This window comes from Eleutherodactylus coqui, chromosome 4 (assembly GCF_035609145.1).
Source record: "Eleutherodactylus coqui strain aEleCoq1 chromosome 4, aEleCoq1.hap1, whole genome shotgun sequence".
In the NCBI taxonomy this organism is placed as follows: domain Eukaryota; kingdom Metazoa; phylum Chordata; class Amphibia; order Anura; family Eleutherodactylidae; genus Eleutherodactylus; species Eleutherodactylus coqui.
This window is the reverse complement of record NC_089840.1, coordinates 246247465-246264722: the sequence shown is the minus strand read 5'-3', so window position 1 is coordinate 246264722 and position 17258 is coordinate 246247465. Positions and strand designations below refer to the sequence as shown.

Here is a 17258-nt window from a genome sequence, read left to right as displayed (position 1 = left end):
TTAGAAGTGTGAGATAACCACCAGAGGCAAGAAGACTGCACCTTATCTAAACTCTCAATACATCTCTAGGTCAATTGATCGTGACTGAGCTCTATTCAGTTTTACGTTATGTAAACCATGTCTACAGTCTTTATACTTTTGTATAATTGTCAAGGACTGTTGTGAATTTCAGTAATAAAGGTGGTAAATAGAGCAAGTCACTAGTACAATAGTTCTAGTAGGCGTTCTACAAAGATTTTACCAGTTCATTAAGAGACATCAGAGTAGACCTGGTGTGTTGACAGCCAGCAAATACTTCAGGATATCTTTAACCTTGTGAATTCTTACAGCAAATGGAATGCTTTTTGTTCACTCTATTTCCTAGACAGTTCCCAAATATGCTCCATGTAGTATGTAAACTAGTACTAGGCTCTACAAGAATACTGGAGCCCTTAACTCCTTACTTTATCTTAGCTTGGTTTCTAAATTTTGCTTAGTTTTCAAGGATGCTTGACAACAATCCACCAAGACAAATTTGATACATTTGTACAGGGTGATTCAAGGAGAATGATGAAAAAGTGAAGCTGTTTTCTTCATACATGAATTGGCATACAACAGTCAGAATGACATACAAAGATAGATGAACTCTACCAGTGTTTAATGCACCTTACAGATGTGCGATGTGGGCACTGTTGAACTGTAAAAAGGTTAGTACCATGTTAGCCGGTAGAGCAAAATGTGATTGTCCCCAGCAAGAGAAACCAAGTAATTTTGTAGATATGATACCTTTTAATGGCTAACAAAAATACATGATGTCATAGTGAGCTTTCAGACCTCTCAGGTCTATCTAGTCCGAGAAAGAACCCTGTGTAGGTTGGAAAGCTCACTATAACATTGTGTATTTTTTAAGCCATTAAAAGGTATCATATCTACAAGATTACTTGGTTTCTCTCACTGTGCACATTGTTGGTGACGCAGCAGGTCTCATGTTGGTAGTCCAGCTCTACCCAGATTCATGCCGACATATCCTCTGTTATTGATTCGACTGCAGCAGAGATGTGTTACCTTAGGTCCTCTATTGTGACCGCCAGCACCCACATTGAACATCTGTAAGGTACATTGAAAACTTGAAGAGTTCTTCTCTCTTTTCATCTTATTCTGTCTGTTGTATGTCGATTCATTTTTTCCCTTTACACCATTCTTTTTGAATCACCCTGTACTTGGTCATTGTATTATATCTAACCAACTGAGGATGAGCTATATATAATCTTATTGTAGCGGGAGATACTGATATGATCCCACTATGTCTACCATGATGATATAATTCCACCACGGAGGTAGTGGATGGGGCAGGTTACCTAGCTAATAGGTGTTGTATAAAGGTTGTCTCGGTCATTTAGGAGACATTAGAGTAGACCTGGATGAGTTGTTTAACAGCTCCTAGCTTATTTGTTCTCTTTTCTTACATTGGAAGCTTAAGGTTTACCTACTTGTCATTAAACTAGACTAAGGGGAAGTGGAATAAATGACAATTATTGAGTGGATGAGTGATGGATGCATGAATTTTCAACCCCACATAACAGTTACATTTTAAGTTTTTAACATATGGAAAATTACATGGGTGCTTATATGTAGTTTGTAAGTTGTCAAAGTAGCCATAGGATGTGTCTTGCAAGTAAAGGTTATTGAAAGGCACAGCATGATGTTCTGGCAAACTGAAAGAATTTTTCAGAATTGTGTTAAGTCTCAGAATTCTCACATATATCATTTTTACAAGTTCTAAAACGTTTGACTTTGAACCTGGTATACCGGCAATGCAGAAAAGCCATGGTCATAAGAGCCACATTTATGCCTCATGTTGACCATCTGACACCTACATACAAGCATAGCCTCCAGACATTAACTACACAATGCTCAGTATTCTCCATGTGCGTTGGAACATGCTTTTCTATCTCCGCTAGCATCACTATAGCAACTGTTTCTCTACAAGATTGGAGTATTGGGTGACTTTTCTCTCTTAACTCCTTTACTATTAAATGTAATAAACAATATCTCTTATAAGGATAGATTACCATATTTTTGCATGCTTCTAAGCTTTAAATCCTTTTTATTTTTTATATCTTCTAATGTCCTAAGGCCCATTCTGTACCACTTTTCTGCAGTCTTCAGTCCCACTCCAAAGATAGATGTAAAAACCTGTTGAATAAATAACATGAAGAACGTAAGAAAAGAGTCAAAGTTGAGTCAAAATGGATACATAACTGTGCAATGGCTGATGTAGATTCTGAGGGGCCAGAGCATGACAAAAGGACTCTATTGAATCCCTATATTTTGCAACATCTCCTCAAGACTTGTACTAGGTGTAATATAATGTTTAACCCCTTAAGAATGTGGTCTAGTTTGATACTTAAGGACTACAGATGAGCGAGCATACTCGCTAAGGCAAACTACTCGAGCGAGTAGTACCTTATTCGAGTACCTGCCCGCTCGTCTCTAAAGATTTGGGTGCCGGCAGGGAGTGGGGAGAGGCGGGGGAGAGCGGGGAGGAACGGAGGAGATCTCTCTCTCCCTCTCTTTCCCCCTGCTCTTCCCTGCTCACCGCCGCAACTCACCTGTCACCCGCGCCGGCAGCCGAATCTTTAAAGACGAGCGGGCAGGTACTCGAATAAGACACTACTCGTTCAAGTAGTTTGCCTTATCGAGTATGCTCGTTCATCTCTATTAGGCCTCGGTCACACGGGTGATTTTTTGCGCGATTTGCGCATGCGCATGCGATCTGCGATTTTATAGAACCATTGCTTTGCAATGGTATCGGACACATGGGCGCTTGTTATGCGCTTGTCCGATAAATTATAGGACAAGAAATCGCAGATCGCGCCTATCTGCGATTCCTTGTGTTCTCTATATGCGCTCAATGGGGCCGGCAGCAGCAGCGCCGACCCCATTGATAACATATACTATACAAATCATTCTCCTCTGCCACAGCTGTAACAGCTGTGGCAGAGAAGAATGATGCTTGCCGATTGAATTCAATGGAGCCGGCAATACAGCCGGCTCCATTGAAAGCAATAGGCTGTCAGCGAGCGCGGGATGAATTTTCGGGAAGGGCTTAAAAATATAAGCCCTTCCCTGAAAATCATCCAAAAATGTGTAAAAATAAAAAATATATATATACTCACCTTGTCCGTGCAGCCGGAGTTCAGCCGCGGCCAGCCGGCAGTTCTCCTGAACTGCTGTGAGTAGTATTCAGCAAGCGGGGATTTAAAATCCCCGCCTGCTGAATGGGCTGCCTCTGATTGGTCACACCCCTCACCAATCAGAGGCAGCTCTCACTCACCCATTCATGAATTCATGAATGGGTGAGTGAGTGCTGCCTCTGATTGGCTCAGCGCAGGGACCAATCAGAGGCAGCTCTCAGCTGTCATTCAATAATTATTGATAATGGCATTCTATCTCTGTCTATACAGCAAAGCTGACAAGTGCGCTACAGGAAACAGGAAGTATGAGCTGTTTTTTTCTATATAACTATAATAAAAACCCCTAATTTATATACTATGTGACCGGCACTTGAAACTTCAGTGTTAATATGATGACTACAAGCACACGATGCACCTAATGTATGAACGGGCACATGCCTCCTAATACATTAGTCATATCTCGGATTATCCATGCACCTAAAAAGTAATCTACGCCACATATGAGCTACAGTAGATTACTTGTATAATTTATTCCCGTTTCTGTTATAATTTATACATAACGCTGTCTTGCTATGCAAGGCACAACTCCTCCGACAAGCCAGGCTCCTTTTTTGGAAAACTGGCATAAATTGGAAAAGCGGCATAAATTTTTGAAAGTTACAAAAGTTTTGCAAAACTTAGCTTTGCACCAAATTTTGCAACTTTTTGACACTAGTTTTTCACTACATTTCCTGCCACGTCCTATGCTGATAATACGTTTCTTTTAAGCCATCTATGTTTGCAGTCTTAAACATTTTTCCGTAGATGGAAATTCATTTAATACTATAACTTCATAAAAGACCAAAGTCACGTTCATTTACTGAAAACAGATTTTGCTTGCACTTGGTTCATACCCAAGAATGATCAGATGCAAATTTACTATTCTCAATATGTTTCTGATAGTTTCAAACGTCAGAGTCAATAAATTTTTATGCTACGGATGCAATATTTCCAGTCGTGTCTGCAAACTAATATTTTCTTTGTAGTAGACTGCAGGAGTCGACTGCAATAAAAAGTGACAATGTTCCAAAGTAATTTAACTCTAATACCGGGCATTCTTATTGAGAAAAGCTTGGTACATTTCCTCTAGACACATTATTGCATTTCTCATTAAAAGAGATTTATATCTGCTATTTTTAATTATTTTCCATTTATTATTTTTTTAAGGCTCCATCAGAATATTGCACACAGTTTCATTAACATCAGCAGAGGAAATAATAATGCAATTCTGTCCTACGGAACATGAAAATGTTCGAATAAAGGGCTAGACTGCCACGTAAATTGCAATTACTATAATGTCGCTTTTAATTGATGAGTTTTACCTGTAAATTTTTATTTCTTTTTTCACATTGCTTTTCAAAAACACGGAGAATTTCTTGTTTTTCGTATGACCAAATAGGGCATTTTCATGTTATAGAGGAAGAGTTAAAGGGGTTGTCCCGCGGCAGCAAGTGGGTCTATACACTTCTGTATGGCCATATTAATGCACCTTGTAATGTACATTGTGCATTAATTATGAGCCATACAGAAGTTATAAGAAATTTTTCACTTACCTGTTCCGTTGCTGGCGTCCTCGTCTCCATGGTTGCCGTCTAATTTTCGCCGTCTAATGGCCAAATTAGACGCGCTTGCGCAGTCCGGGTCTTCTGCTTTTCTCAATGGGGCTCCGTGTAGGTCCGCCCCATCACGTGCCGATTCCAGCCAATCAGGAGGCTGGAATCGGCAATGGACCGCACAGAAGCCCTGCGGTCCACCGAGGGAGAAGATGCCGGCGGCCATCTTCACCGGGTAAGTAAGAAGTCACCGGAGCGCGGGGATTCAGGTAAGCGCTGTCCGGTGTTCTTTTTTAACCCCTGCATCGGGGTTGTCTCGCGCCGAACGGGGGGGGGGGGGGGGTTGAAAAGAAACAAAAACCCGTTTCGGTGCGGGACAACCCCTTTAAATGTCTAGAAGTCAGATCATTAAGTATCAGCAGCTTTGTCTCTGTGAGCCTGAACCATTGATGCATTTCATGGTCGCCCATCCATTGGAATGTTTCTTATATAATACTACATTTCTTCTGCAGCAGCCGACCTGGTCATAACCGGGGATCGCCATGAGTTTTAGAAGCTGGTTCAAAAGTCAGATCAGCTGATTACTGAGCTGTCCTCATTTCAAAAAGTTATTGTCATGAACAGATAACCCCTTTATGATGTTTTCTATCATTAATTAAATAACTTGTATATTTTATTTTCCTGTTCAGATGATCATAATTAGTTAGGTACCATAAAATGTAAAGATCACCAGGAAAATTTGATCCATCCTGATTTGTTAATTAAAATTCTATTCATTTTTTGTCTTAGTTATAGTTAGTTTTTCGGGAAATCACTGACCACTCAGGAAAGACATTGCAGTGCTTGAGGGGGTTCAAAGACGGGCAACTAAATTAATAAACGGAATGAGAGGACTGGAATACCCAGAGAGGCTATCAAAATTGGGATTATTCACCCTGGAAAAAAGACGGTTAAAGGGCGACCAAATAACTATGTATAAAACATTAGGGGACAATACAAGGATCTCTCCCATGATCTGTTATACCCAGGACTGTGAGGGTAACAAGAGGGCATCCTATACGTCTAGAGGAATGAAGGTTACATCACCAACATAGAAGGAGGTTCTTTACTCTAAGACCAGTGAGACTGTGGAACTCTCTGCCTGAGGACGTGGTGATGGCAAAATCCATAGAGGAGTTTAACAGAGGACTAGGTGTCTTTTTAGAGAACTACAACATTGCAGGATATAGACATTAAATAACCAGATGGGTAGTTGATCCGGATATCTTCCGACTGCCGGTCTTGGAGACAGGTAGGAACTGTCCAAATGTTGATCCATGGATTATTCTGACTGCCATTATTGGGTTGGGAAGGATTTTTCCCCCCAAAATGGGTTAAATTGGCTTCTGCCTCATTGGGTTTTTTTTTGCCTTCCTCTGGCTTAACAAGGCAGGGGGGTGGAAACATGCTGAACTAGATGGACATTTGTCTTTTTTCAGCCTAGCATACTATGTATATGTTACTGATATGGCCTAAATTGCGACTCCCATGGTGATTTTCACATGGCTGTCCAAAAATTTGGAATGGCAGATCTATACATTGGCATGGAAACAGAGGTGTAGCTAAAAGCAGTGCAGAGGTACTGTAACAGTCACTCATGAAACTTGGTGCCTAATGGATCGAAAGACTTCCCTGTTACATAGTAAAACTTATTATAAATGGCATGTGTGGGTTCTTTTTAGAGATTCTTCATTGGGGAGCAGGAGCAGCTACACTTCTGTATGGAAGAGCATGATATTTCCTATATAATAGCGGATTCACTGGTTAGGTACCAGGTAAAGCTGGGTGACAAGTACCAGAGTGTACTTTTGATAGATAAAACATGGTCTAGTTCTGTCATGTTTGTGGTGGCTGCATGTGTACAATGACAGTCATCTTTTTTACTTTCACGCAAAAACTAAACTAAATTGTGGAATTTCTCAACTATTGGGTGCCAGACATACTTAGTGCAAATGCACATGGCTGTATTATGGCTGCATAAGGCTTTCATTATCAAAGGCTGATAACACACCAGCGTATTCCGCCTACACTTATGAGTCAATAATATGGATCAGGCTCCCAGCCTGATTGTCGGCATCCTGACCCAAGATCTGAGTACCATTGGAGTCTATGATGCTCAGAGTTTGGGTCAGAAGACTCACCATCATGCCAGAAATGGTCTAGTCCTGTCCCTGGCAATAAAAAATGGGCTAATGCCTAAACCTGTAATAGAGCCATCTTCGCAGAGCTTTTTGCTGTGCAAACAGTGATTATATGATTATACTCTTCCTTGATTGACATAGAATTTTTTCTTTTAATTAACTTGCACATACTCGTTAATAATAATGTTTAGACGTCAGAAACCTCCAGACGCTTTATCAAATATCACCCAATGTTCCAAGGACAAAATCTAATTACATTACTATTAAATGAATGATAAATAAATGTACACCTTAAATGCTTTATATCGCTCTGAATTCATCACTTCTAGAACTCGGCAGCATTTTCCCTCTTCAAGGATTTCCTGACAATAAAAACATATTATTCAGTCCCGTAATACATTAGTGTTCAGTTATATTCAGTGATATATGAAAACATAAAAGTCATTTCCAGTCTGTCACTTTATAATATATTCTATTCAGAATATTCAACTAAATGCAGTCATTTACATATCTCAGTCTGCCATTGCAGGCTTTATGAAACTTTATATAAGTTCAAGTCAGTCTACAGCCTCTTGCACGTGACCATATTATGGCCTCATACATCCACCAAGGTGTATGTAGCTGTAATGTGGCACCCAGAGCAGTCTGTAGGCAAATACTGTAACCTTATCTACCTCCAGATGAAATGAAGAGCAATGGAGCTCCAAGGGATGAACCCAGCCTCTATACTGCATAAAGTGATCTGTAGGAAGGCACCCCCCTCCATCCGGGAGCACATCTGCCATGAGGCAAGTTGGGTCACTCATGTGAGGCAGCACCACCTTGTGGCAAGTGGGGTTTTGGTGTGTCGGCCAGAACTTACATAAAGCAAGTGAAGTGTCATTATGAACTGTGTGTAAGCAACCACCAAGCACAGCATGTGGGTTCCAATGGCAGCTCAGTATACTTCTGGTAAAAGTGCAATACACTGCAGTGCCAAAGTATTGCAGTAAATTGTACAACCAATCAGAAGATTATAAGTTCAAGTCCCTTCTGAGGACTAAAAAAAGGTAAAAATAAGTTTAGCACAGTTTTTATAAGAATTAAAAAAATATATTAAAAGTAAAAAAAACAAACAAATAAGAATCTATAATTGGTATTGTCACATCTGTAAAAGTCTGAACTGTTAAAATATCAAATTATCTATTCTGCACAGTAAATATCCTAAAAAAAAATTCACAATTGCATTTTTTGAGCACCTCTTTGCAACCAAAAAGAAGTAGGAATAAAAAGCGATCAAAACATTGTATGTACCCAAAAATGGTACGAATCAAAACTACAGCTCACTCAAGTCCATCCTTGTGAAATTAAAAATAGTTATAAGTCTTGGAATGTGGCACTTAAAAAACTCTATAAAATTGGTATCACTATGAGGCCTCGGTCAGATGAGCACTCTTTTTGCGCACCAGTAGGCGTGCAAAAAAAAAAATCACAGCTCACATTTGTCAAAATCCCGTGAAAGAGCAATATTTTACACGCAGAAGAGCTTCATGTACATGAAAATCGTCCATTCACTGGAGCAGCTGTGCTTTAAAAAGCTGCTCCAGGAGGAGAGAGCAAAGAAGCCCTGCAGGGCTTCGGGATTTACCCATAGCAGGGAGAGAGAGCGGAACTATGGGGGATTTCCCCATAAGAGGGAGACACGAAGCGGGGCTATGGGTTAACCCCACCATAGCTCATCTCTCTCTCCCTGCTATGGGAAAATCCCTCATAGCTCAGCTCTCTCTCCCTACTATGGGGAAATCCCCCATAGCTCAGCTCTCTCTCCCTACTATGGGGAAATCCCCATTTAATGAAGATTTCAAATTGAGTTGGAAATGCGTCAACTTGGTGTTTTGCATACTATGAGTTGTTAAATCAGTTTACCAAGAACACATGAGGTTTTAATTTTACTTTGGGAGCTGGAGTTTACCATTGTTGCAACAAAATGAGATATTTGCAATCTAAAATATTTCCAAAATTGCTTTCTTTTTATCCTTGACAAATTGGAGCAATACAAAATTGTTGTATATCCTTTAACCAGATTCAAAATGGCACATGCATCACCACAGCCTTCTTAATTTACCACTTTGAACGCATCTTTAATTTTTCCTTACAGTTAAAGGGAATTTCTTTCAGAATTTTTACTTATTTCTTATGCTTTATGATTATTATTAGAGTTGAGCGAACATTAGAGATGAGCGAGCACCAAAATGCTCGGGTGCTCGTTACTCGGGACGAAATTTTCGTGATGCTCGAGGGTTCGTTTCGAGTAACGAACTCCATTGAAGTCAATGGGCGACTCGAGCATTTTGTATATTGCCGATACTCGCTAAGGTTTCCATTTGTGACAATCTGGGCAATTCAAGAAAGTGATGGGAACGACACAGCAACGGATAGGGCAGGCGAGGGGCTACATGTTGGGCTGCATCTCAAGTTCCCAGGTCCCACTATTAAGCCACAATAGTGGCAAGAGTGGGCCCACCCCCTCCCAACAACTTTTACTTCTGAAAAGCCCTCATTAGCAATGCATACCTTAGCTAAGCACCACACTACCTCCAACAAAGCACAATCACTGCCTGCATGACACTCCGCTGCCACTTCTCCTGGGTTACATGCTGACCAACCCCCCCCCCCCCCCCCCGCACGACCCAGTGTCCACAGCGCACAGCAAACTGTCCCTGCCCAGCCTTCAGCTGCCCTCATGCCACGCCACACTCATGTCTATTTATAAGTGCGTCTGCCATGAGGAGGAACCGCAGGCACACACTGCAGAGGGTTGGCACGGCTAGGCAGCGACCCTCTTTAAAAGGGGCGGGGCTATAGCCCACAATGCTGTACAGAAGCAATGAGAAATCCAATCCTGTGCCACCTCCATCTGGAGCTGCACACATGGGCATAGCAATGGGGAGCCTATGTGCCACACACTATTCATTCTGTCAAGGTGTCAATTGCCCGTTCGGCGTGATTACGTCAGGTTTCAGGAGGAGGAGCAGGAGGAGGAGAATGAATATCATACACAGATCGATGAAGCTAAAAGGTCCACGTTTTTGATGGTGATAGAGAACAATGCTTCCATCCGCGGGTGCAGCCTACGTATTGTTTAGGTATCGCTGCTGTCCGCTGGTGGAGAAGAGAAGTCTGGGGAAATCCAGGCTTTGTTCATCTTGATGAGTGTAAGCCTGTCGGCACTGTCGGTTGACAGGCGGGTACGCTTATCTGTGATGATTCCCCCAGCCGCACTAAACACCCTCTCTGACAAGACGCTAGCCGCAGGACAAGCAAGCACCTCCAGGGCATACAGCGCGAGTTCAGGCCACGTGTCCAGCTTCGACACCCAGTAGTTGTAGGGGGCAGAGGCGTCATGGAGGACGGTCGTGCGATCGGCTACGTACTCCCTCACCATCCTTTTACAGTGCTCCCGCTGACTCAGCCTTGACTGGGGAGCGGTGACACAGTCTTGCTGGGGAGCCAGAAAGCTGTCAAAGGCCTTAGAGAGTGTTCCCCTGCTTGTGCTGTACATGCTGCCTGATCTCTGCGCCTCCCCTGCTACCTGGCCCTCGGAACTGCGCCTTTGGCCACTAGCGCTGTCGGATGGGAATTTTACCATCAGTTTGTCCGCCAGGGTCCTGTGGTATATCATCACTCTCGAATCCCTTTCCTCTTCGGGTATGAAAGTGGAAAGGTTCTCCTTATACCATGGGTCGAGCAGTGTGTACACCCAGTAATCTGTAGTGGCCAGAATGCGTGTAACGCGAGGGTCACGAGAAAGGCATCCTAACATGAAGTCAGTCATGTGTGCCAGGGTACCTGTACGCAACACATGGCTGTCCTCACTAGGAAGATCACTTTCAGGATCCTCCTCCTCCTCAGGCCATACACGCTGAAAGGATGAGAGGCAAGCAGCATGGGTACCCTCAGCAGTGGGCCAAGCTGTCTCTTTCCCCTCCTCCTCATCCTCCTCATGCTCCTCCTCCTCCTCCTCAACGCGCTGAGATATAGACAGGAGGGTGCTCTGACTATCCAGCAACATACTGTCTTCCCCCGCCTCTGTTTCCGAGCGCAAAGCGTCTGCCTTTATGCTTTGCAGGGAACTTCTCAAGAGGCATAGCAGAGGAATGGTGACACTAATGATTGCAGCATCGCCGCTTACCATCTGGGTAGACTCCTCAAAGTTTCCAAGGACCTGGCAGATGTCTGCCAACCAGGCACACTCTTCTGTAAAGAATTGAGGAGGCTGACTCCCACTGCGCCGCCCATGTTGGAGTTGGTATCCCACTATAGCTCTACGCTGCTCATAGAGCCTGGCCAACATGTGGAGCGTAGAGTTCCACCGTGTGGGCACGTCGCACAGCAGTCGGTGTACTGGCAGATGAAACCGATGTTGCAGGGTGCGCAGGGTGGCAGCGTCCGTGTGGGACTTGCGGAAATGTGCGCAGAGACGGCGCACCTTTCCAAGCAGGTCTGACAAGCGTGGGTAGCTTTTCAGAAAGCGCTGAACCACCAAATTAAAGACGTGGGCCAGGCATGGCACGTGCGTGAGGCTGCCGAGCTGCAGAGCCGCCACCAGGTTACGGCCGTTGTCACACACGACCATGCCCGGTTGGAGGCTCAGCGGCGCAAGCCAGCGGTCGGTCTGCTCTGTCAGACCCTGCAGCAGTTCGTAGGCCGTGTGCCTCTTCTCTCCTAAGCTGAGTAGTTTCAGCACGGCCTGCTGACGCTTGCCCACCGCTGTGCTGCCACGACGCGCGACACTGACTGCTGGCGACGTGCTGCTGCTGACACATCTTGATTGCGAGACAGAGGTTGCGTAGGAGGAGGAGGAGGAGGGTGGTTGAGTGGAGGAAGCATACACCGCCGCAGATACCACCACCGAGCTGGGGCCCGCAATTCTGGGGGTGGGTAGGACGTGAGCGGTCCCAGGCTCTGACTCTGTCCCAGCCTCCACTAAATTCACCCAATGTGCCGTCAGGGAGATATAGTGGCCCTGCCCGCCTGTGCTTGTCCACGTGTCCATTGTTAAGTGGACCTTGGCAGTAACCGCGTTGGTGAGGGCGCGTACAATGTTGCGGGAGACGTGGTCGTGCAGGGCTGGGACGGCACATCGGGAAAAGTAGTGGCGACTGGGAACTGAGTAGCGCGGGGCCGCCGCCGCCATCATACCTTTGAAGGACTCCGTTTCCACAACCCTATACGGCAGCATCTCCAGGCTGATAAATTTGGCTATGTGCACGTTTAACGCTTGAGCGTGCGGGTGCGTGGCGGCGTACTTGCGCTTGCGCTCAAACACTTGCGCTAGCGACGGCTGGACGGTGCGCTGACAGACATTGGTGGATGGGGCCGAGCACAGCGGAGGTGAGGATGTGGGTGCAGGCCAGGAGACGGTAGTGCCTGTGTCCTGAGAGGGGGGTTGGATCTCAGTGGCAGGTTGGGGCACAGGGGGAGAGGCAGCGGTGCAAACCGGAGGCGGTGAACGGCCTTCGTCCCACCTTGTGGGGTGCTTGGCCATCATATGCCTGCGCATGCTGGTGGTGGTGAGGCTGGTGGTGGTGGCTCCCCGGCTGATCTTGGCGCGACAAAGTTTGCACACCACTGTTCGTCGGTCGTCTGCACTCTCAGTGAAAAACTGCCAGACCTTTGAGCACCTCGGCCTCTGCAGGGTGGCATGGCGCGAGGGGGTGCTTTGGGAAACAGTTGGTGGATTCTTCGGTCTGGCCCTGCCTCTACCCCTGGCCACCGCACTGCCTCTTCCAACCTGCCCTGCTGCTGCACTTGCCTCCCCCTCTGAAGACCTGTCCTCAGTAGGCGTAGCAAACCAGGTGGGGTCAGTCACCTCATCGTCCTGCTGCTCTTCCTCCGAATCCTCTGTGCGCTCCTCCCTCGGACTTACTCCAATTACTACTACCTGAGTGATAGACAACTGTGTCTCATCGTCATCGTCCTCCTCACCCACTGAAAGCTCTTGAGACAGTTGCCGGAAGTCCCCAGCCTCATCCCCCGGACCTCGGGAACTTTCCAAAGGTTGGGCATCGGTCACGACAAACTCCTCCAGTGGGAGAGGATTCGGAACCATTGCTGCCCATTCTGGGCAGGGGCCCGAGAACAGTTCCTGGGAGTCTGCCTGCTCCTCAGAATGTGTCATTGTAATGGAGTGAGGAGGCTGGGAGGAAGGAGGAGCAGCAGCCAGAGGATTCAGAGTTGCAGCAGTGGACAGCGCAGAATTCTGGGTGGTCGATAGATTGCTGGATGCACTTTCTGCCATCCACGACAGGACCTGCTCACACTGCTCATTTTCTAATAAAGGTCTACCGCGTGGACCCATTAATTGTGAGATGAATGTGGGGACGCCAGAAACGTGCCTCTCTCCTAATCCCGCAGCAGTCGGCTGCGATACACCTGGATCAGGAGCTCAGCCTGTGCCCACACCCTGACTTGGGCCTCCGCGTCCTCGCCCGCGTCCACGTCCTCTAGGCCTACCCCTACCCCTCAGCATGCTGTATTACCAGTAGTGCAGAAACAGAACGCTGTAATTAAATGTGCCGCTTATTGGCCTGTGGTTGGAGGCTGACTTACCTTACGGAACTCACAGCAGAGCCAGGAAACAATTTTGCGCACGCCTGTAGTGAGACGTAGGTGTGTATGACTGAGCTAGTGGAATTCACAGCAGAGAAGCAGTCAAGTGGCCAAAGGCCAGTAGTAGGCCTTAAGTATTTTGCTTCTATTTTTTTTAAATGCTGAGCTGATACAGCAGACAGATACTGTAGGCAGCGTATAATATTATGTATACTCTTTCCCTCTGGCGGGATGACGGCGATCATGTAACAGAGACAGCAGATCCAGGAAACAATTTTGCGCAAGCCTGCTGTAACGCTTAGCTGTGTATTAATTAGGACTACTACCCCCAGCAGATAGATACTGTAGGCAGCGTATAATATTATGTATACTCTTTCCCTCTGGCGGGATGACGGCGATCATGTAACAGAGACAGCAGATCCAGGAAACAATTTTGCGCAAGCCTGCTGTAACGCTTAGCTGTCTATTAATTAGGACTACTACCCCCAGCAGATAGATACTGTAGGCAGCATATAATATTATGTATACTCTTTCCCTCTGGCGGGATGACGGCGATCATGTAACAGAGACAGCAAATCTAGGAAACAATTTTGCGCAAGCCTGCTGTAACGCTTAGCTGCGTATTAATTAGGACTACTACCCCCAGCAGATAGATACTGTAGGCAGCGTATAATATTATGTATACTGTTTCCCTCTGGCGGGATGACGGCGCTGATGTAACAGAGACAGCAGATCCAGGAAACAATTTTGCGCAAGCCTGCTGTAACGCTTAGCTGCGTATTAATTAGGACTACTACCCCCAGCAGATAGATACTGTAGGCAGCGTATAATATTATGTATATTGTTTCCCTCTGGCGGGATGACGGCGCTGATGTAACAGAGACAGCAGATCCAGGAAACAATTTTGCGCAAGCCTGCTGTAACGCTTAGCTGCGTATTAATTAGGACTACTACCCCCAGCAGACACGCAGTAAACTGAAGACGGTCACAGGCAGCCCAAACATAGTATTTTTCCCCAATTTTTTGGAAAAAGCCCACTGCCTATATAGCCTGAATATCTCTTTCCCTGCCTCACCAGTACTGGCCCTATACTCTGTACAATGACTGCAGACTGCGGACGCAATGCTCTGCACGCCCGATATACAAAAAAAAATTGTGCAACACTGCTAAAAGCAGCCTCAACAGTACTGCACACGGTCAGATGTGGCCCTAAGAAGGACCGTTGGGGTTCTTGAAGCCTAAAATAACTCCTAACGCTCTCTCTATAGCAGCTCCGGCACCAGCAGCACTGTCCCTGAGCTATGTCAGAATGCATCTGTGGCGAGCCGCGGGAGGGGCCGATTTATATACTCGGGTGACACCTGATTTCGCCAGCCACTCACTGCAGGGGGGTGGTATAGGGCTTGAACGTCGCAGGGGGAAGTTGTAATGCCTTCCCTGTCTTTCTATTGGCCAGAAAAGCGTGCTAACGTCTCAGAGATGAAAGTGAAAGTAACTCGAACATCGCGTGGTACTCGTCTCAAGTAACGAGCATCTCGAACACGCTAATACTCGAACGAGTATCAAGTTCGGACGAGTACGTTCGCTCATCTCTAGCGAACATGCTTCTCCAGGCTTGATGCTCGTTCGAGTGTTAGCATACTCGATGGTGCTCGATACTCGAGCGAGTACCACGCTGTGTTTGACCTCCCCATTTTGACCCCTCCCCGCATTACCACTTACTGCTGCGACGTGTCACAGCAGTATGTGGCTGACTGGGGGGGAGAGAGAGAGAGAAAAAAAATTTAAGAAAAGCTTGGCACCCAGTGGGTCCAATACAAAAAAGCTTAAGTCTCCCATTGACTTCAATGGGGTTTGTTACTCGAATAGAGCTCTCGAATATTACGAAAAGCTCAACTCGAATACCGAGCACCCGTGCATTTTGGTACTCGCTCATCTCTAATTATTATCCTTTTCTGATTTTACATATATTTTCTATGTACGTATTATCATTTCCAAATCATATATACCCTACCTCAATGATATACTTTATCTCCTCCCCTAAGAGTGGCAAACCTTCCAAGTCTTTCATGGAAGCAATAGGAGACTGAAGGGATTTCAGGACTGAAGATGCTCTCATAAATTTCACACGAGGACCTTTATTTTCCCAGAACTCATAATTTTCTGCCAAAATATCAAGTGCATCCTACAGAAAGAAAAAAGAGAAAGACAAATATCATTCATGATGTTTCTACTTAGTTACTCCTAGTTTGCCATGGGTCAGACAATGGGGTATCTGTGACTTCGTGAAGGAATAATAGCCTTGTAGCTTTAAAAATGGCTGCTATAACCTACCTATTCCCTTAGATATAATTATAAGTATAGATCAGGAGCATAAGTGGCAGATGTGAAGGCAGCCTGAGTGACGAGTGAAGTTTTGAAAAGTTTGCTTTTATCCAAATTAGTTCAAACTGAACCGGGAATTCACAGAAACTCCTAAAACTGGTGTATAACACTGTCTAAGAGCCATAAAAGCCCCGCATAACACTCTTGCTCTTAGACTGTGTTATACCCAGTGTTCAGGACTAGCATTGAACAAACCAAACCAGTAAAACATTGTTTCAGGTAGAACTTTGGTAAAAGCTTGGTTCGTGTTCGTGCCAAACCAAATTTGTAGCTAAGTTCAACCTGAAACAGCGTTCTACTGGTTCGGTTCACTCAAAACTGAACACAATGACAGATTATTTCTGACACTGGGCTAAGATGTACTTGAAAGGGAACCTATCACCATTTATCAAATGTATGTTTTTGAAAGTACTTGTGTGCCCAATGAATTAACAATTCTGGAGAATCTTCTCTTAGAACTCTGCATTGTGTTTTTCTTCTGTTATTACTCCTGGAAATGGATGGATACATTTCTTCTTATAGAATTCATGTTTTCACACTACCGATAGTAACAGTTGGATAGTAACCTTGCATCTGCTCTCATGGCACATATATTGCACTTAACTGATTGTGTGATGTGCGCTCATGTATGGGCTACGAGGAAGCATGACAGCTCCTGCTGTGAACCTATATAGATCAGAAGTTACTCTATAGCTTCTGAATTGTTCTTCTTCTTTTTCTTTGTAATATACAGCTCTAAGAAAAAATAGGTCAGTTCAGCAAAATGTGGATTAGACTCCAGTTACTGAATAACTATATGTACCAGCCTTTCCTTCTTTAGGCTATGTTCACATTTAATGCGGATTTTGGTGCGAAATTCACCCTCTCATTAGAGGAGGAGGAATCTGCACCAAAAATCCGGTACTATAATTGACATGCTGCAGCGTTAAAATTTGCACCGCATGTCAGCTTCCACAAGGGTTTTGTGCTGATTTTTCTGCAGTATGAGGACAAGATTTTGAAAATCTCATCCACTTTGCGGCTACTGTAAATACTACAGACTTTTTTTGCTGAGGAAAATCCTCAAAAAATCTGCCCCTTGTGAACATAGTCTACGAGAAGGAATTATCCTCTCAGTTTTCATATGGTCAGTGATGGGAAGTAGAGAATATTTTGCAGTGCAGGTCAAAAGTAATCAGCAAGACGTCCTAGTGATAAGAAGCAGACATGTTTGCAAAATGTAGATCAGAAAAATGATCTGAAGATAAATCTAGAATATATAAAAAATCCAGACTGAGTTTTTACTTTGCAAATGGATAGATAGACAGAGACAGACAGACAGATAGATAGATAGA

General features: G+C 44.8%; 1 protein-coding gene across 1 annotated transcript in view; it reads right to left on the bottom strand.

The window, feature by feature from the left end:
* Positions 1–17258, bottom strand: part of DNTT (DNA nucleotidylexotransferase) — a 334552-nt gene that overhangs the window by 239411 nt on the left and 77883 nt on the right. Inside the window, exons 4-6 of the mRNA XM_066598828.1 lie at positions 15554–15724; positions 7239–7310; positions 2052–2175 (exon numbers count right to left, since the gene is read on the bottom strand). Coding sequence (XP_066454925.1) covers positions 2052–2175; positions 7239–7310; positions 15554–15724 — 367 coding nt within the window. The remainder of the gene's footprint in view (positions 1–2051; positions 2176–7238; positions 7311–15553; positions 15725–17258) is intronic.